Here is a 19,638-nt window from a genome sequence, read left to right on the forward strand (position 1 = left end):
AAGAAACATATTTCAAAAGCGAAAGGAATTAATTTTAAAATAAAGAATAAAATGTCAAAAATAATAGTATTGATCCACATTAAGATAGCAATTTGAATTTCCCCTTCTTGTTGTAAAAATTGTTTTAAGATGAGATACTAAAAAATATTTATACTAATTGCTTTTATTTCCACAAAGTTCCAATATTTCAAGGTTTTTATACGAAATATATAATTTAAAAAATATATATAACCATCACGGAAATGTTATGACACTCTTACCTTCGTCTATATTAAATAATTAATACTTATAGTAGGTGTAAATTTAATTTTAGTATTCACTTTTGAGTTCAATTTAAGTACTCACTGGTATATTTCTTTTTTTTTCAAACGTATACTTTTTATTATCATTCGTAAAAATATACCACGATACATCAATCATGTTGGATTTTACTTGAGTTTAATTTAAAAAATAACTCATTATTTTGTGTTAGTTATCTTTGAAAATAAAAATAAAATCAATGTCTATGCTATATGTTACATCTATATAAATTGATCAAGAGAAGTATGTTATTTTTCTTAATCCGCTTCAAGTTGAAACTTGAAACCTTCCAAACTTTCGTAATCAATGTTATTTTTAAGGTAAATATTCATAAACTTAAATGTCATTCATAGTATAACATGAGCAACTATAATATGTTTTTTCTGTAATAGAATTAAACCATTTTAATTATCAAATTAATTACGTATAAGAAGTTTAGAATAAACTATATTTAATAATCACTGGTTGTGTAATAACTTATATATTAGGAAGAAAGAAGAGACCTTCATTTAAAATGTGTTACATAAAGAAAATGGTCCTTGAGAACAGAGAGTTAACAATATGAGATCATTGACGTACGTATACATATAGACTTACAAACTTCAATCATTGTCATGCACGAATTGATGACCTCAGTGGCTCATAATCGCGTGGAAGTTATATATATATGTACATATGTTAAATTATAATTTTTAATTGAGGTCCTTAATAGCTCTCTAATGGGTTTCATTAAAAATTAATAAATACTTAGCAGTCTATTGTTTTGTACTTGATATATCACACACCTTGTAAAGAATCATATCTATTCTTAACCTATAAGTGTGACTCACTTTCGTTTATTATTTCTCTGCCTCCGTATGCTCCACAAATGGTTCGTAGTTGTTAATCAATTACACTTCTTTCAGTGACTTAACTTGAACTACGCATAGTATTGCGTAGGTGGTTAAAGAAAAAAGATTCCATTTCGTCAAACTTGAAAAGCAACTACAGAGTTTTCCAAGGATAGAAACGAAAGTTCGCTATAAAAACTAGTATTCTATACTAGTTGCATAGTGCAAACGAGTTCTGTGCTTTATTGGCTGGATATAAATCAATAAACACTATCTTTTGACAGAACAACGTTTTATTATTCAAAGATAAACGTACTTCTAAAAGTTCTGGTCGCAGTTCCACCACAGTTTCGCAGTAACGAAGATTTTTTCCTGGGATGTCTGTAGGATTGGCGCATAAAATAGTGAATCGCGCGTTAAAGCAAATATTGAATTTATTTGTCGATTTGCGTAGTCATAAAATATATCGATCGATATTAACAACATTGACAGATTTTCTTAACAATTGCATAAGAATAAATCGAGGAGGGGATGAAATCGGATGTAAATTAGTGATCGTAGATACCTGAAGCGCGCGCGATATTATATGCTTCAATAGGAGTAATTTTTAAGAAATAAATGTAAAATATAATGTTATACCAATTTCAATATGCTTTTCAGTTCTTCAGATAGAATGAAATTTAATAAATTTCAGATCGAACTAATCCATAACGAAAACATAGGAGGCAGTACGATTATTTATGTTCGTACAAAAATAGTTAATATTCACCGGTGTTAGATTGTCCTTATCCGCAAAAAAATCGATACTGTAAGAATAGAGATATAGACAGGGAAATGGAGAGAGAAAGGGGTAAAAACAGAGGAAGAAACAGACAAGTTAAAATAAAGTAACAAAAGACAATTTGACAATGAAGGAATGTTTTGAACATAGCACCACGTTATATCCTTATCACTATTCACGTACAAGCTAAAAAACCGTATTTACTATGGCAGGTATTCGTACACGCGTGCACATGTAACCCGTAACTCCAAAGGTAAGTGAACTGAAGAAGAGGGAGAAGAGAACGTTGAGAGGATATATCTGGAATGGATCACCAGCGACGTGTTGCGACAAATTACCTCCGATTTCGAAGCTTACGCGCTAATTGATGGTTCGCAAATGACCAATTGATTAACTGGAACCCGGGACTGCGCTCTATGTGCAACGATGCACACGCGTGTATACGCACTTACAAAAACGTTTACCGCTATGCGCGTATACGTGAGAACGCGCGTATATGTAATTTCGTCTCTACATAAGTAGGCGTAACGTAACCAGTACGACGCCCGTGGCTGTTAACGTGGCTGTTATTGCGTAACGCACTATAGTTGAGCTAACGTCGGCCGTCCCTACGTTACGAACCGATCACCCTATGGATAGGTAATTCACGACCAAGAGGAAAGGGTCGCCGAATGCACCTGTACACGTGTGACCATGCGTGCAGATACGCAAACGAGCCTGGTTGCATAAGTGTAGGCGCAGGCTATGCGCTCTTATGGACACTTGACACGCACGCGCTCACACACATACATACACACGTGTACACGGTCTTTTAAAATTTTTAATTCGTTAAATACATCTATGAGTTGCGGCAAGAGGTGCTCGCTTTCCATATACTCGGCTCTAGCAGCCGATCTGGTGAAGCATCGAGGCGAGGCGGAATACACGCATCCAGGCGAACATCCCCGTCGACGGCGAACGACAGATCGCGCTCCTCGTCGACGAGCTTGACAAATTTTTGCACTCCGTCGATGTCGAGTGACACCGCGCTCCTCGATTCGGTGTCGCCGCGTCGATCGAGCAAATGTCGCTCTCCGACTTCCTTTCCTTTTGCTGCTGCTGTTGCGGCGAGTACTTCATCACTGTATCATCATTGGAACAATTAATCAGCATTGTATTTTCTCAAGGTTTCCCACCTAATTCGACCATAATGATGTAACTATGGGAATCACGCGCGCGTTTCATGCAAAAATTCTATATACGCGGAAGCATTGAAGGAAGGAAGCGTTTCACCCGTCACAGTTTCAAAGAGCTACGCTACGTGTACTAATTATTGTAATTTATCCGCGACTTGCTTTCATTGCGTGTTTATTATCTTTGAGAGTTAATTGATCAGACCTCGCGTGCGTCTATGATGTTCGCAGCTTGTTTGATAATATAACATTCAGTTATATTTTATAAGATTTGTTACATTGTTTAAAAACAATCCAAGCATGTACCACCTCCAATTTTGACATAATTTGATAAAATAAATTTAAATAAATAGTTATTTATTAAAATTATATACCATTATTTCTTAATGACGCTATAAAAAAAGAAAAATTTGGTATGTCAAATGAAAAGAATGTCTATAAATTAGTTTATTTTTGAAGCTGATTCGTATACAGTATAATAAAATAGAAGGCACCGAGCTTGAAAATAAACTAACGATTTTATGATCGCAGAATATAAGTTAACTGTAGTAGATGGTTAAGTAATGAGATTTTCCCGTATGTCACTGCACTACTTTTTTTCTCACGACTAATAATGAAATTCCTTTCACTAGCAAATCTTCTTTTGTTTAAGAAAGTCGTTTTATGCAACAGAGAGAGCGTGGCGGTGGTACGAATGAGCTGCATATATGAAAACGAAACCATTCTTCTCATTATTAGATGTATTTATTTTACATCATAAAGTGGATGCGGGATGGATGAAATACAGTTTCAAAATTTCACGGCTTTTTACGCAAATGTCAGCCTTGACTATGTTTATTTGCGCTAAACTCTCACTCGGCCATGGCCAAAGATCCGTTACGTGTCATTGCAATGTGCGCTGATATGACAGCTAAAGAATACGTGGATTACGTTGAAATTAAAAATTTCTTTTCTATAAATGAAGAAACAGAAAATAGAATTAGAGAACAAAGTATGAAGATACAATTGCTTTGAGTATAATAAAATTCTATTTTTGAACTCAAACTTTTATCTATTATATGATAAATTATTCTGTTTTATTACACCTTTTTATGTTGAGAGAGGGAGTACATATAATACTTTTATAGTTGATTCGTGTTGCTAGTGTGATATACATATATATGAACTACTATGTGAATCAAATATGCATGCCCTATATTTCTAAATATAAAATATCACTTATGTCTTATGTGGACGTACATGTACATGTAGTCAGAGATTGATTAAACGAAAGTTTTTGTAGGTTTATCAGTATCCGCGTTTCGAGAACTCTTTTTTTCTGGGATTCCAGGAGTAGGTGTATAGTGGGCGTTTCAAATGTGTTCTGCTTTTAGTGAAGCGCACGCGCCTCTTTCGGTCAGCTGATTCCCTAGACCTACTTTTTGTCCGATGATGCAGGCTACAAATAGGTATAGTTACGAACACTCGTGTGTGTAAATGAACGTGTATGTACTTCTTGTTCTACTGTGTACGTATGTGTACCTACATACTTTAGGAAACACTACGTCCTAAATCATACTCTTTGCTCGAGGCCATTCTCAGACACTCGAAAGACTGAAAGTATAAAATGCGTTTTGCTCTGTGATCGCAGTTTTCCGAACATCACATAGAGTTCTCGCAAACGTTATATTAAAATTTATTTCAAATCAAAATTGCTTGCAAAGTGATTGAAAATAATTTCTTAGATAAACAAACAAATACTATATGAAAAAATAAAATATGTTTAGCTTCAAATAATAAAATAATTTTGAATCAGGATACGTGTAATATATAGCATTATTCTGAATAATAACATTCGTGCACGTACGTACATTGGAATTTCTGTTAACAATAGTATGTGGAAAATATAGCTTTGACCATAAATAGATGGTTTGTATTTATGAAACGGATAAATTACAAATTACAATAGGTTTTCATCGCGGCACTTGAAAGAAACCGTTACATGGATGAATAAATAGTTAATGAATAAATCGTTCATGAATAACTCTAAGAATAACTCACACAATAGTTACGGCACTAGTGTTTTGATAATGCATGAATAAATAGGTAAAACCTGAAAACGAAACTACGGATTTTTAAAGCCATGAAAAAATACGTTTCGCGATTTTTCTACAATGCTTGCATATTTGGAAGAGTCCAAGCAAGGTTTTCAATGATCCATGTTTGTATGTGCTTTGCGATACGCGCGCGCGATCACTTTGCATGATAATTTTTAGGAAATGACTTTGTATATTCTATGCTATACAAAAGCGCGGCAATTTAATTGTCACTATTATCATTATATATTTTAACATTATAAAATACAACATATACAAAGAATTGCAATTGTGAAGTATCATATTCGAAAAATATAATCGACTGCATAAACAGGCTACGATTGAAGGCGCAATCAGTATGAGTTTAATACATACCTGTATTTTATTCAATTCCTAATTCCCCGCGAGGAGGTAAACGCGACAACGGCCCTACTTTACTGCAAACCGTTCTACACTGGTTCGAAGCGCTTCGTGTAGTGTTCTGCGGAGCACAACGAGGTGCATTCGTACGACAAGAAACAGAGACGAGGAGCGAGGAGGAAAGAGAACAAGAGATAGAGAAGTAGAGAGACTCTTTTCCTCTCACTCTATCTTGCACACTGGATGGAAAAGAGGGTACACGTCGACGCGATCGTTTTGACGATGAAGAGGATTGGTGGGGATATTCGTCTTCTTGGTTATCTTCTGCAGCGCCGGCGCTGCATCGACCCATTCGCATTTTGCTACCGATGTCTGTTCGTTTCAACTTTCAACGTACCTTCAAAGCACCTATTTACTTTTTCCCATTTTTACGCTTCATGTTCACATAGATTTCTTTGTCTAATAATCCATCGAAGGCTATTTAATTTTCATTCACTTATCTGATACTAAAATTAAGATTGTGTAAACATTTGCATTTACGTACGTTAGTTTCTTGATTTGATAAGACATTGCTGACACACGACTCTTCTCTAAATAATATTTGAAAACACTATTGCGATCATAGCAATGTGTTCTTTTATTGAGATAAAAAAACTAACATTGAATGTTACTAAAACATCATCTATATCATGATATATAAAATATATATATATCTGTCAAAACTATATACATGTGTCCTTACTTATAAATATTCATGCTGAGAATAGAAAGCTTTTAATAAAAGCAATCTTTAAATAAATAATATTTTTGCTTATTTATATTTGAATTAACGTTTAAATCAGTTCGATTGTCTTTAACATTATTTATACTCGTCAATTTATAAGGAACTTACCTTTCGTTGATATACCACGTTGAATAAGGAGAATGCGGCGAGGATGAACTAGTTGGCGAATTTGTAGGACTAGTATTTATAGCTGATCTTGAAGATGTATCATTTTCGAATGCACGTAACGTAGAATACTCTTTACTAAGTGAGGATAAATTCCACGAATATCTCGCTTTCATACGCGGACTATCGTAACTAGGACTCGAACATTGAGAGCTCGAAATACTTAATGGACTTTTTGGACTCTTTAAAGTTCCAGAACTAAATACACGAACTAATTTAAGCCTTAATGAATTTTCTTTGTTTTTCACTATACGATGATTAGTATCACTCAATACCTTTTGTTCTTTGCAACAATCGGAATTATTTTCCATTATAACTTCAAAATTAGTGGAAGGAACGTAATTTCACGACTTGTCGAATTGAAATGCAGTTGTTCTTACTGGAAGACTGTACAAAGTCTCGAATAAGGTATTTCCTGGCGTTTTTAACCGCATCCTTCCTCGTTCTTATCAAATACAAAGACTAATCTAGATTAATACTTTTAGAGTGGATTTTAGTGTTTAAAATATTACAATTAAATGTTTGTAATTATTTAATTTATTTTACTTCCATTCATTTGTTTTGAATAGGGTTCTTAATATTTTACTATAGATACTATTTGCTCCTCCTTTGTGTAATTAATACAATTCTTTTAATATCAAATAAATTTAGATTCAAATTATTGGCAGGGCGTATCACTTCAGTGCTATTTTGTACTTTACCATATTTTTGACATTGATATACTTATTGTTTGTTAATATAGCAAAAATGAACATTACAAATTCATTGTTGAATCTGTATTTTCATATTCTTGCATTACAGTTCAATAGTTCATAGAACGATTTCAACAGTGTACAATCACAAATAAATAATAGTGCACAATCTACAGATGGCTCAACCACCGTGAGAGAGCACCAAAATATCTTTAGCGATGAAGCAGAGTCAGATCTAATCCAACTCCTGTCAATGTACATAAGTTACATGCATGATACACCTACTTATAATTAACAACAATAATTTGTCACTATTCAGACTTTGTAAACGTTCGAGTACCAGATGGAGAAAATAAATGAATGAGTTGAGTGAAATGTAGCGGGATGTTTATGAGGTTTGAGATGATATTAGTACTAAATTCCTCTAAACCCGCCAAACACGTCTAGCGTGCTTTATCACTTTTTTCCTAGGTATCAAGCTTACTTAGATGCTTGTTCAATATATGCAATTAGATCAGCACGTTCTTGTGGTTTTTTCAAACCAGCGAACACCATTTTTGTACCAGGAATGTACTTCTTTGGATTCTCAAGATATTCGAATAAAGTGTCCTTATTCCAAGTGATACCTACAATAGTATGTATACAATTTGAGCTTTTTTCAAACATTTAGTATTGTATTAAAAACATTTTAATAAAAGGTATACCTTTAGATTTGTTTGCATCCGTGTAACTGTAACCAGGAGCTTGGCCAGTTTTCCTACCCATTACTCCATGAAGATTAGGTCCTACTTTGTGTTTACCACCAGCTTCAATTGTATGGCATTGTGCACATTTTTGTACAAAAAGCTAACAAAAAAGATTACTTTTACAGATATATATATATATATTCAATAACTATTAACAATTTGATAAAAATTTTATTTTAGATGTGAACAAAAATTGCATAATTATTTAATGTAATAAAATGTTAAATCCATATTACCGATGAAGTCAAAATTATCGTGACGTGTAGTCACGTGTATACGTATCAACGTTTCCATACGTCATAAGAGATTAAATTATGTGTGCATTTTTCGACATAAATTTCAACTAACGAAAATTTTTAACGTGTTTCAAATTGAATAACAAATCAAACAATCATTAAAATTTTATATTTTTAATTTTTACCTTTTTGCCTTTCTCTGGATCACCAGCAGGAACACCCATAGCTTTATAATCTGGGCAAAATTGTTAAAATATAATTTTTTAAGATATCGATAACATACACATACCAACACTTTTGTCAATCTACTATGCATAGAAGGTAAATTTTTAATAACTTTGACTTTCGATTCGTTTCTTGTTCGTTACGTAAGTACGAAGCATGTGAACAAGTCTTAGATTTCATAATATTCTTACATGAGAAATTTGTATATAATTTACATATTAAAAATTTAATCATCAAATAGAAAGACGTAACATTTTTCTGCTGCATTGAAAGAAGATATTAAAAGATATTTCTGTCAAGAGTCAAAACGTTACGTTACATTTTCTATTCAGCACGTGTCATTCTCAAAATGATAAGAAAGAACGTGATAATTGAATATTGTTACATAGATAATAAAATTCACTTTAAAATGCATAAGATAACAATAAAATATAATATTTTACATAGATTATAAGAACATTCGATTTAAAAAAAAATGACATTGTGACATTGACGTAAGTAGTTTGTCTAAAGGTCAAATAAGTTACATTTATATATGGGTATATGCCTGGGTGCAGCATCGCCCAGAATTCAATCTAATCTAATCGGAGTAAGAATTTTATAAATTAACACTCTTACGATTAATGAAATTCTTCATGAAATTGCACTTCGCGTTCTAGTTTTGCGATACTGAATGCCTAAGTACATTTTTATACTGACGAAATTAGCACTAATTTTAACTTAACTTAAATCTCACGGAAATTTATAAAACGAAGTTTTATAAGAGAATGATATAAGTACACATTTACTTCTCAATAGCTTATAATATAATTTATAAACCCTAATTCTTTTATATTCTTGCGAACATTAGTTATTTGTGATAAGAAGACTAAATTATATTACAAGATTTAGAATTTTTTATTAATGGAAATGCAATAATAGAGTAGCAGCTCGGTAATAACCGCGTTACGTAACATTAATTTTATACTTGATTAAAACAACCGAAAATTATTGCTATAATAGAACAAAAATTTCACGATTTCGATAGCTATGGGATTTCAAGGATTCAATTACACGTGTTGTAAACGCCATGCACATAAAATTGTTGTTTAAGTTATTTAGCAACTTATACAATTTCTTAATAATTTCAATGAAAAATATTAATAAAAATAATAATTATATTCGATAATACTTTTGAACACTTAAAAAAAAAAATGAGAATCGAACTTACTTTAAGTGACTAACACTCACGCGAACAAGATTTCACAAGCGTCTGAGGTCTGACCGTGAATAGACGCTTTGATCAATGTATGTATAACTACTGATTTCCTCTGGGCTTCAATTCGGGGTATTTTAATGGCTGATGCAATAGTTCATGGACATTCGAAATGTTCTACCAGAGGGCGCTCAGGTAAAATATTATTAAAATTCTTGCTATGATTGGTAAAACATTTTGTGCAACATTTAAACTTGCTCCATAAATTCTTTTTCTTATTGGAATGAACATAAATAAATACTGAATTTTAAATACTTATAAATAATATATTACTGTATTTGGTAATGAATATAAATAAAATATATTGCTTTATATGATATTATAATTTTACTGAATAATATAGAAAAAGTACTATTATGAATTTATTATAATCCCGTTTTCTTCATTTACGTATATGTAATATGATAATATGTAATATGAAAATATTGTTAATTTATAAATAAAATATATTTATATTAGGTTATATAAAATTTCGTTATCAACGCCTCTGTTGACGCTTGTCATGTACTAAACGAAATAATTTGAATCATACTGATTTTCTCATCTAATACTTGGAGATGAATATACTCAATGACTTGTAGTTATACCTATAAGTTTATATCTATGCTTATAATTTATAATAGTACTTTGTACTACACATGCGTGCAGACGTAAGGCAATTATGAAAAATCTAGATATCTGATCATTTTTGTGGAAGACAAAAAAGAAAAAGTCATGGTAAATGTTACGAAAGGGATTTTAGTTGAATGGTATGTATAAAAAATAAAAATTGGTTTAAATTTCAAATGTCTTTATTCTTTGTAATCTAAGTCATCAGGAATATTGAATTGTTTATTGAGACATTCTACAGATATGTCAAATTTGTTTTTACACCAACTTTGAATAGCAAAAATGTTATCTGTCCATATATTTGTAACTTCTTTATATTTCTAAAAGATAAGAAAATTTGTATTAATTTAATGTAAATTTAAACCTTTTAATACTCTTATACCTGTACTTTTTCTCCAAGTTTAGCTATAACTTCTGGATCAGCATCACTGAATTTAGCAATTTGTTTATTTAATTGATTCTCTTTGGCTTTTAATTCTTCTAATTCACGTAATAAAATTTGTCTTTCCTCTGTATCTTCTTTTCCTTTCTATACATTTTATACCAATAAATATATAGAAAAAAACATAACCTAAGTTTTGTAATTATATATCAACTAATTTCCTGTAACAATATTACCTTTTCTTTTTCGCAAGTATCTTTCAGTTTTTGAAGTTTAAATTCTGCTTCTACTATGTTTTTTGATGCTTCAGAGATTCTTTGTTCTATCCTAGTAAGATTTTCTCTGCACAACATATTTATTTATTATTACTTTTAATGTAATATTATTTTTATATAAAACAGAATTATATACTTTGTTCCTACCCTGGAAAATTCCAAAAATATACAGAAGTACCAATCTTTTCTGATCTTACTAATCCATCATCTACTAGTGTTTGAAGTACATCTTTTACTGCCTGTGAAACAATCCCTTTTTCTTTAGCTGCGATTTTTTCTAATTCTTTTAAAGTAAAAAATTCTTTTCTTTCATAAAACAGTTGAAGCAGTCTTATACGTTTTTCTTCGAAAGAAACTCCTTTTCGTTTAGACATTTTATTTAAGTGACTGTAATAAAGTAATAAATTTTAATGGAAATTATTTATTATGTTTATAGCGATGCAGCTATGAAGCAATTTCTTTTACATTTAGATGAGACATTTGCTTTAGGACGAAAATTTATTATTCAAGATTTAGATGAGAGGCATTTATTTATCTCTGCCGATATTTTAGACACCTTACAAGCAAAAGTGGATGACCTTATGGATCAAATATCATTTCCTCTAGCTGAGAAAGGAATATAAGAACTATCAAAGAATGTCTTATTTATAACCTATTATAAAATAGATTAAAAGATTGTGAATTACTATAAATTAATCAAATATGGCTGCTCGAGAATCTGGTAGAATAAAAGATGCATATCAAAAGAGAGTGCTTGATGAAGCTGCTCGTAAACGTAGACAGAAGAAAGCATTGGAGGCTTTGGAGCAAGATAATTTTCATGATGATCCGCATGCGGATTTGGGTATGTAAATACATTGCACAATTCTATTTGTTTAACAATTAAAATATAATTTTTTTATAGCATTGTGGGCGTAACAATTTATAACATTTTACAAATACTATAATTGTTTCAGTAATGAGCAAGAAAGTTCCAAAGTTTCAAGAGACTCTAGATAATAGAGGTGGTAGAAGAAAAAAGACCAGATCAGCGGAGTATTATAAACAACGATTTCGTAAAACTTTTGCTCAGTTAGTGGAAGAAGATCTAAATATTAATCCAAATCCACCTAATTATGCATCTGCTCAAGCACAACCATCCCGATTTCCAGAACGACAATTTTGTGCAGTTTGTGGTTTCCCTAGTAATTATACTTGTATTCCTTGTGGAGCTAGATATTGCAGTATGAAGTGTCTAGGTACTCATCTTGACACAAGATGTTTAAAATGGACAGCTTAATAAGTATGTGGTTATCATGAAGCTTATAGTTCAATATTATAAATAAAACATATTTTTCTTATTGTAAACGTAATAAGACTAATATATGTAAGAAAAAAGTATTCAATAAAATTGTGTATTTTTATATTAATATTTGGTACTCTTTTCTCCTTTTATGATGCAATAAACTAATATAATAAATTAAAAATTTTTAATAAGTTATAAATATATAGTAATTTCATATAATAATAGTAATTGTAAATATATTTATTGATATATAATTATGAGGAATTTGTGTTTTTTCATGTACTAAAATTGTATTACATATACAACATTATGTAAAACACTATTTATTATTTCAAGAAACTACCGTTATCGATTGTTTTAAAACTTATCTTAATAGTATGTATTGTCACATAGAAGATATGTTTATAGTTTTTTATGCATTATTAAAAAACACTGTATACATACTGATTGCTTTGTACTTTGTTTATTGTTTACAATATTACTTACGTTTTAAAGGATTATAAACAGTAATATTGCACGTCTGTATTATAATATTACGTAAATATTAACCTCACAAATTATTTGGATTATAATATAGTCAAAGGAAAGAGCGAAATGAAAAACACGTGTAAAATGAGCTGTTGAAACGTAGTTTCAGCTAACGTATTAACTGACTAATATAAATCTCTGAGAACAAGGCGGGAACGATTTTCATTTTATAAAAACAATGGCCCTCTGGTGGAATCTAGAAGAATCTTTGTATTGTGACGAAAGAGGCAGCAATAGAAAAGTAGAAAAACGTCTAGTGGTAGGACATGTAATCGTTTATAATTATGTGAAGTTTAAATTCGTGAATGTAATCTTTGTTCCGCCTAATATACGGACGGATTCGAACGAAATTGTCTATGTGAAAGTGTTACGTATTCGAGCATACTATAGTGTTGTGGACGGTTATTGTATAGGTTATAATAATACATAGGCATGTAAAATGTCATAGATATAACAATTGTAAAAGAAGAGTGGCTAATAAATTATTCTCCTGTTATTTCCAATAAATGTACGTATGCTTTATATGAGTTGTATTTTATGATTCTTTCGAATGCTCAAAATGTCGATTCCTAAAATGTTACAAGTTTCCTCGTATTAATTAATGAATGTACGTGTTCATACCTTGTAGAAGTAGTTAATCAGATAGAAAATTGTTGAAATTTAATTTAATTTTATAAATACTGTTTTTGCTAATATTGCAGTTTCAAAAGACGAACGAATATCACGATTTGTTGGTAAAAGCGCGAATTTAAAACATTCAGTTTTCGCAAACACATTCTGCCCTCTACCGATCTAGATGAGTATCTTAATATGATGTTTTAAGCGTCGCGCGAAATGTTTGTTCTAACTTATTTTGGTTTTCGATCATTTGAAAGAGCATCGAGAGACTGCACCTTATATATTATTCAGTGTGATGTGAATTTACCTGTGATACGCTTAATCAAAAATTTTAAATTGTGGATTTTCGAGTGAGAAAGAATAATCGAAGGTAACATCTATTTTAAGAATGAAAATATCGATATTGTAGCACGATAGAATTTCCGTTTTGTCAAATGAAAAATACGAGACATGGAAATTCTTTTAAACAATGTATGTACATGCGTAATTTTTATGTAATAATTTATTTTTATTCTTTAGGAACTTTGATATTAATTATGTTAAATCATGAACGCTAATATTAAAATTTGATATCAAAAATGTAAATGAAAATAAATGTAAAATGTAAATGAAATTTTGATATCATTTTTTAAGAGTTATTTTTGCAGACTTGTATGCTTAATTTATAACTGTAAATCATATAGAAAAGTTTCACATTTTTATGAGGAAAATACGAATTTTATTCGCGTTTTCTTTTATTTGAACAACGAATAATATAACGTATTGCAAAATATTATGTTGAAGCGTAAAAACGTTTGACTTTTAAAAATCATTCAATCAGTTTAATAGTATTTCAATCTATAAGAACATATAATTATACCTAAGTAACTGGTCTGTTGAACTTCCTCATCAACTGAAATTTGTATTTATAGACGGAAGTAAGACAGCTGAAGATAATTAGAATAAGCTTCGATGACTAACTACTGGTGGCTAAGGTGGATTTTGCAGCGAAGATAAGACCTTTGCAAATCGTGCAACCCTTTAATTGCAGAAGTAATTACTGTGTACCACTCATTGCAATAACACGATGACATTAGACTCTCAGACCGATAAAAGTTTATGCCATCTTGATAAGCTTTCGAACACGGACTTAGCTGAAATTCCATCCAACTATGGACTTCCTGCTGGAATAAGCCCGTTGGAATCTCAGGTAGCCGGACATCCGTCGTTAGATATCGAACGACAGACTATTGGTAAGCATCTGATCGAATTAAATGCCGCGGAAGATGAAATGCGGAGAAAACAGATTTATTGAATCGTCTCGATACTTAGTTATTTGATAAAGGAAAGTAGCAACTTCAAATGCGTCTTGGTTCTTACCTTCCCAAAGAAATAATGTTTTTCTTTATAAATCTCCCTTATTCATGCACCAATTTTACTATTTGTAGACTTTTTACACGATTTATACTTATCTTACTAACATTCAGTCGATCCATTTATTTTGTTCTACTTATTCTTTCTACATTCGTTCGTATTTGTACCTCTCACTTTCACTAGTGTTCCAGCAGGGGTATTGGGCATTTGTCCAATAGATGCGATCTGCGTAGTCTCCTTAGTAGGGATTACGTTTAAGTCTAAGAAGCTGACTCCGATACCAAGTTCACCGATAATGTTTATTTGTTGACACGCTGAAGTCATCGACAATCACCTCATCGACAGTCACTTTATTGACATCCACTCTTGCTGGCAGTTCATTGTTATCGAATATTACATTGTCCGCATATATATGTTATCATTAATTATGTATTTATATCTAAATATTCATTTTCGCGCATAAAAAAGATGAAGGGGAAAGGAAAATGATACAAGTTATATAGATAAATATTTATAAAAACTTGGTAACCTTCGATTTCTGTAATTTTTTAATACGCTGCCAAGGTCATTACCCCGAATCGTGTTGAGAAGGTTTTAATGGAGGATATATGTAGTAAATCAAATGCGTGGGCGGAGGAGGAAATAACTACCTTCACTTACGTTCATTTCTGTTTAAAATAAAATTAGATTTGGATTAGCTTAAATCCTTTCAGAATGTTGATCCAGGGGGAGGGATTCCATCCTCCGTCCACTTTTTTAATTCACTACTATTTGTGAATCATCTCTTCTACGGAAAGTCATAAGAACTCAGTTCTGCCAATCATAAGAAACAGGAGCGAATGTAGATAAAGGTGCATAATCAACGATAACATATGATGGTACGAATAATAATTACCGGTAAAAAACAATGTCAGTGAAGTGATAGTTGGTGATTTCAATATATCGGCAAATAGATATTGTCGGCGAACTCGGTATCAGTGAAATTGTGTCGATGATTTAGAGATAACCCCCTTGGTGGTGGTATCACGCAGTCTTTTACTGTCGGATTTTGAAAAGAATGATTTGCATTTCTTGTATGAGAATTATGCGTTTCTCATTCGTTTTATTTTAATAAACATCTTCTTCGCACTAGAAATATGATTTGATGCGACTTTGAGTTCGTTTGAACTGTTTAATCTGGTAATAAAGATATTTTTTCCATAAATTGTATCACTTCTCCTTCATTTTGAGAATTCAACCATAAAATTGCACTATATACCTATATAATGTCTCTTACATGTAAAAATATAGGAAAATATTATATAGATGTACATATAGGTTCAAGGGAGCTTAATCGTGATTTTGACAAAATGAGACAAATAATAATTTGTTGTTATAACTTAGGTTTGATGAAAATAATTTTTATTATTTTGTTGTGAATTTCATATTTATTTGATATAAACTCTATACAAGTGAAAGTTAAATCGTGAGAATTTTTCACGATAACATATACAGTTGTGCTACCTAAAAAAGTAAATATTGAATAATCATTTTTCTTAATATATGTAATCTAGCGGAATATTGTGTTATGAGTTTCGTTGATAACGGTTGTGAAAAGAGATCCAACGAGCGAGTTGCATAAATACTTTCAACTGAAATTCATGAACGACAAGTTCATACGTGATATTTATTTCATACTTATTGCTATTTATTTAATACATTATTGTAAATTTCTCATTAAGTATTTGTGAATCTATATTTACATGGTACTTTGTTATTTTTATTTATGAAATAGGAAACAAAAATTATTTAATTTTTATTATGTAACCAATGATGTTATAAAAGATTAATAAATGTTGTAGGCATGTTACGTAGGTCGGATGGCTGTGTGTTTAAACCTGTTGTTAAACCGTTACTTGGGAAAAGAGAAATTTCGTTCTATGAAAACTTACAAAAATCTCAAGACCCTGTTATGTTACAATTGAAGAATTATGTTCCACGATATTATGGCACAACAGAGTTACAAATTTTTGGCAGACGTAAGATATCAAAAATATCGAATTTTTAATTTGTTTCTTACATTTCTTCTTATTCCCTTAATTTCGTTCTCCATATGTTTTTCATTGTCACAATTGTATTTAAAAGTCATTTTAAGTAAATTAATATAAAATAGGCGATATTATACAACCATATTTTTTAAAACAAAATATGTATTTATTTTTTTTGCAGTTAAATTCGATAAAATATTCGAGAGAAAAGTTATGTAATTTGATAATGCAAATAAGAGGATCTTTTTCCGAATGTTCTTTTTTTTTTATTACAGTCACTGTCACTGTTATTTTATGAGAATACATGAATATTTTATTACATTCGGTGTTGTCATATCTTTTATTTGAAAAACATAGATGTTATTATCTATGGTTGTTATAAAATACTGTAGAATTAGAAAAATACATATCTATTGTTTCTTTGTAAAGCTGTTAGTGGTTCTAATTAATTCTAAAAGAGGATTTTACTTAATTTACGATAACAAGTCATTGGATGTTTTTTCGAATAATTTCTTTTTATCTTTAACAGTAAAGAAAATAAATAGATCTTTTGCTTCTTATGGACAATTTTGCGTAAAATAGAAGATGAGTTGTGGTTACATTGATATATATTCGATGCTTAGTATGTTATTTATTTACCATGCATGTATTAATAATTATTAAAGAATTTACCCCAAGATTCTGTACCTACAATTAATTGCTGAAAAATCTCGGTTTCGTACAGTTTAACACAATATGATTAATCGTTTTCGTAAAATATTAGGAGTAACATTCCTTACGCTGAAAGATATTACTGATGGTATGGCGGAACCGTGCGTGATGGATATAAAAATAGGTAGACGAACGTGGGATCCTTTAGCCACGCCAGAGAAAAAAGCAACGGAAGAGTTAAAGTACGCCGAATCTAAACGCATTTATGGATTCTGTATAACCGGCTTTCAAGTATATTGCGTTTCTTCCGGGAAATTAAAACAGTTTGGCAAACATTATGGCAAGACTCTTGATGCTAATGGTGTCGTGGAAGGTATATCATTAACTTCAATTATTTTATAGGGAATTATACACAGCGTTATGAATTTACGAGCTATCACTAGCTGTTATAATTCAAATGTCTTTTAATGTTTCATTAGTCACGTACGTATAGTTGTATAAGTGGTATACATATCACTATTGGATCATATGAGGAACGATTGTAACGAAACGCTGGAAGCCGTTTCCAGAACACTTTAAACAATTTACTTTTTTTATTCAAACTATTCCAAATGGTGCCTTTTCTTTCCTGCGCAGCGCTGAAAATCTTCCTGAATATAAGTCCAGAAAGACCGCCCTGTCGTCAATTGATTGTGATGCTGCTCTCTTTCTTGTGGAAGATCTTACTATTCTTTCGTATGCAGCGGTTGTTCCGCTTTTATTCTAGTTCCTTATTGGTGGCATATGATGCAAAAAGGTTGCGGCATTATCTCCGCCTAAATAACACGAACGTCAATAAATTACCTAGCCACGTATCCACGCCATTTTCCTCCACAAGTAATTATGCAACCACATCGAATGTGTTCAAACACACGAATGACGCGACGAGTAATTCAGTTTCAAGTATCGAAAGCAACAGGAATCGGACGATGGAGAAGGCACATTTTATTAAGAGGAGTATCAGCTTGAGTGGCGAGAATGATTCTTCGAGCAAAGAAAAGACTTTGAATAGAAGTGGATCGTGTAGCCCGGACTTTAAAGTGGATCGACTCTGCCGTACACATTCGTACGTCAACAACTTCGACGACGACATTAGAAGAATGAAAGAAGATTACGATGATTTGCTGAATGAACTTACCAGTTCGATGAAAGAGAAACAGAACTGGGTTAGAATTAACATGATCGATTTCACGCACGTCTTCCCAGCGGAGGATCAAAATGCTCTTGATCTAAATTATCTAGAAGGAATCGAAAATCTGATTAAACTCGTGGAGATGTTCCTAGTCTCCAAGGATACCACTGCATGAACCATATTTATTATAATATAAGAAGTTGTTACATTTTTTTCTTTTAAATTGCAATACGAGAGGTTACATAACTGTATTTTATATTGTTTAATTAGATTAATTTTTGACGATAGGTTAGAGAAATCATAAACCGGAAGTTGTAAATCGTGACAATGTATGCACATTACCACATAAATAAAATACGAGGTCAAGAATGTTCCGTGAAAGCTTATTGGGTATGTAACACGATCGAACAGTAAAATATTTATTGTTTTAGAGCTTTCATGGAATGTTTTTTTGTACCTATAGTTGATCATAATGAAAGCACTGAAACCTGAATCTTAATTGTTTCGCACCAGACGTAACAACATTTCTAACGTTCACATTCTTCGATGCACCCTCACTTGTCGATATTCCATTTTACTAAAAACCATATTTGTTGGTTTTATATACCTGGTCATACATATGCATTCGTCATTCGTACAACAATTGTTGTAATCATTGATTCCTCATACTATTTCTTTACTTATCTTTTTATCGTACAAATAAAATTGTGTAATCATACCTACTAAATACGAAAATTGTTATATTAATATAAATACAAAACATCCAAGTGTTAATGTAAAGCTTGAATATCTTTATTCCTACCCTTTTGAATAAATTTAGGATTCTGATAAAAAAAGATATTGTGTCTTATAATCCTTTCAAATAGAAACAACAACAAAATTATATTTATGGAAATACATATGTATATGCGTATGGAGAGGAACCGATCTCTTCTTCAAGAGATCAATTTTACTACCATGCTATTTACTTTTGTATTTATTTTTAATTCTATTGTATTAAGTTAATTCGTATGTTTGTAAATATTTTATTAACGAGGATACAAAAATAAAGATAAGAATACGAAAGCAATTATGTGTACCTGATTAATTAATTTTTCTGTAACAATTAGATGTAATGT

The 19,638-nt window shown here is 31.2% G+C and overlaps 5 protein-coding genes and 2 long non-coding RNA genes across 11 annotated transcripts; 3 read left to right on the forward strand and 4 right to left on the reverse strand.

Moving 5' to 3' along the window:
* Positions 1–1,405: 1,405 nt before the first annotated feature.
* On the reverse strand, positions 1,406–6,150 carry LOC117207305. 2 transcript variants are annotated; one of them, XR_004487495.1, is made up of 3 exons: positions 6,063–6,077; positions 5,534–5,977; positions 1,406–3,032 (listed from the first exon to the last, which is right to left on the reverse strand). It is a non-coding gene; the product is annotated as an uncharacterized LOC117207305 (long non-coding RNA). The 2 variants fall into 2 exon arrangements; XR_004487494.1 differs by having other exon boundaries at positions 5,534–6,150.
* Positions 3,502–5,527, reverse strand: LOC117207306. The gene is made up of 2 exons (XR_004487496.1): positions 4,323–5,527; positions 3,502–4,035 (listed from the first exon to the last, which is right to left on the reverse strand). It is a non-coding gene; the product is annotated as an uncharacterized LOC117207306 (long non-coding RNA).
* A 1,078-nt stretch (positions 6,151–7,228) lies between the features above and the next one.
* On the reverse strand, positions 7,229–9,710 carry LOC117207302 (cytochrome c). Its single transcript, XM_033447366.1, has 4 exons — positions 9,577–9,710; positions 8,327–8,376; positions 7,864–8,005; positions 7,229–7,785 (listed from the first exon to the last, which is right to left on the reverse strand). Exons 2-4 carry the CDS (start codon positions 8,363–8,365, stop codon positions 7,640–7,642), a joined length of 327 nt encoding a protein of 108 aa, XP_033303257.1. The 5' UTR covers positions 8,366–8,376; positions 9,577–9,710; the 3' UTR covers positions 7,229–7,639.
* Positions 9,711–10,148: 438 nt separating this feature from the next.
* Positions 10,149–11,537, forward strand: LOC117207304 (general transcription factor IIH subunit 5). The gene is made up of 2 exons (XM_033447368.1): positions 10,149–10,370; positions 11,324–11,537. The coding sequence occupies exons 1-2, from the start codon at positions 10,336–10,338 to the stop codon at positions 11,508–11,510; spliced, it is 222 nt and encodes a 73-aa protein (XP_033303259.1). The 5' UTR covers positions 10,149–10,335; the 3' UTR covers positions 11,511–11,537.
* LOC117207300 (meiotic nuclear division protein 1 homolog) lies at positions 10,395–14,696 on the reverse strand. 3 transcript variants are annotated; one of them, XM_033447364.1, is made up of 5 exons: positions 14,678–14,696; positions 11,035–11,274; positions 10,849–10,954; positions 10,613–10,759; positions 10,395–10,550 (listed from the first exon to the last, which is right to left on the reverse strand). In XM_033447364.1, the coding sequence occupies exons 2-5, from the start codon at positions 11,259–11,261 to the stop codon at positions 10,413–10,415; spliced, it is 618 nt and encodes a 205-aa protein (XP_033303255.1). In that variant the 5' UTR covers positions 11,262–11,274; positions 14,678–14,696; the 3' UTR covers positions 10,395–10,412. The 3 variants fall into 3 exon arrangements, with proteins under 3 accessions (XP_033303255.1, XP_033303253.1, XP_033303254.1); XM_033447362.1 differs by lacking the exon at positions 14,678–14,696 and adding an exon at positions 13,322–13,459; XM_033447363.1 differs by lacking the exon at positions 14,678–14,696 and adding an exon at positions 12,659–12,742.
* LOC117207301 (zinc finger HIT domain-containing protein 1) lies at positions 11,537–12,296 on the forward strand. Its single transcript, XM_033447365.1, has 2 exons — positions 11,537–11,731; positions 11,844–12,296. Exons 1-2 carry the CDS (start codon positions 11,590–11,592, stop codon positions 12,164–12,166), a joined length of 465 nt encoding a protein of 154 aa, XP_033303256.1. The 5' UTR covers positions 11,537–11,589; the 3' UTR covers positions 12,167–12,296.
* On the forward strand, positions 12,912–19,356 carry LOC117207299 (inositol polyphosphate multikinase). Of its 2 annotated transcripts, none has more exons than XM_033447361.1 (5): positions 12,912–13,208; positions 14,230–14,550; positions 16,513–16,689; positions 17,462–17,722; positions 17,986–19,356. In XM_033447361.1, exons 2-5 carry the CDS (start codon positions 14,385–14,387, stop codon positions 18,693–18,695), a joined length of 1,314 nt encoding a protein of 437 aa, XP_033303252.1. In that variant the 5' UTR covers positions 12,912–13,208; positions 14,230–14,384; the 3' UTR covers positions 18,696–19,356. The 2 variants fall into 2 exon arrangements, with proteins under 2 accessions (XP_033303252.1, XP_033303251.1); XM_033447360.1 differs by lacking the exon at positions 12,912–13,208 and adding an exon at positions 13,390–13,688.
* The last annotated feature ends 282 nt before the right edge of the window (positions 19,357–19,638 follow it).

The sequence above is a fragment of the Bombus bifarius genome, unplaced genomic scaffold (genome assembly GCF_011952205.1).
Source record: "Bombus bifarius isolate JDL3187 unplaced genomic scaffold, Bbif_JDL3187 scf7180000008026, whole genome shotgun sequence".
NCBI classification, from domain to species: Eukaryota; Metazoa; Arthropoda; class Insecta; order Hymenoptera; family Apidae; genus Bombus; species Bombus bifarius.

Excerpts from the sequence above, each read along its gene's own strand:
- LOC117207302 (XM_033447366.1), bottom strand. The coding sequence starts at position 8,365 with ATGGGTGTTCCTGCTGGTGATCCAGAGAAAGGCAAAAAG. Across the intron at positions 8,006-8,326 it reads ATCCAGAGAAAGGCAAAAAG|CTTTTTGTACAAAAATGTGC; the intron begins GTAAAAATTAAA and ends CTTTTTTGTTAG. Across the intron at positions 7,786-7,863 it reads GGATGCAAACAAATCTAAAG|GTATCACTTGGAATAAGGAC; the intron begins GTATACCTTTTA and ends ATACTATTGTAG.
- LOC117207299 (XM_033447361.1), top strand. The coding sequence starts at position 14,385 with ATGACATTAGACTCTCAGACCGATAAAAGTTTATGCCATCTTGATAAG. Across the intron at positions 16,690-17,461 it reads GTTACAAATTTTTGGCAGAC|GAGTAACATTCCTTACGCTG; the intron begins GTAAGATATCAA and ends GTAAAATATTAG. Across the intron at positions 17,723-17,985 it reads TGCTAATGGTGTCGTGGAAG|CGCTGAAAATCTTCCTGAAT; the intron begins GTATATCATTAA and ends TTTCCTGCGCAG.
- LOC117207304 (XM_033447368.1), top strand. The coding sequence starts at position 10,336 with ATGGTAAATGTTACGAAAGGGATTTTAGTTGAATG. Across the intron at positions 10,371-11,323 it reads AAAGGGATTTTAGTTGAATG|CGATGCAGCTATGAAGCAAT; the intron begins GTATGTATAAAA and ends TTATGTTTATAG.
- LOC117207301 (XM_033447365.1), top strand. The coding sequence starts at position 11,590 with ATGGCTGCTCGAGAATCTGGTAGAATAAAAGATGCATATCAAAAGAGA. Across the intron at positions 11,732-11,843 it reads TGATCCGCATGCGGATTTGG|TAATGAGCAAGAAAGTTCCA; the intron begins GTATGTAAATAC and ends TAATTGTTTCAG.
- LOC117207300 (XM_033447364.1), bottom strand. The coding sequence starts at position 11,261 with ATGTCTAAACGAAAAGGAGTTTCTTTCGAAGAAAAACGTATAAGACTG. Across the intron at positions 10,760-10,848 it reads ATACTTGCGAAAAAGAAAAG|AAAGGAAAAGAAGATACAGA; the intron begins GTAATATTGTTA and ends TAAAATGTATAG. Across the intron at positions 10,551-10,612 it reads AACTTGGAGAAAAAGTACAG|AAATATAAAGAAGTTACAAA; the intron begins GTATAAGAGTAT and ends CTTATCTTTTAG.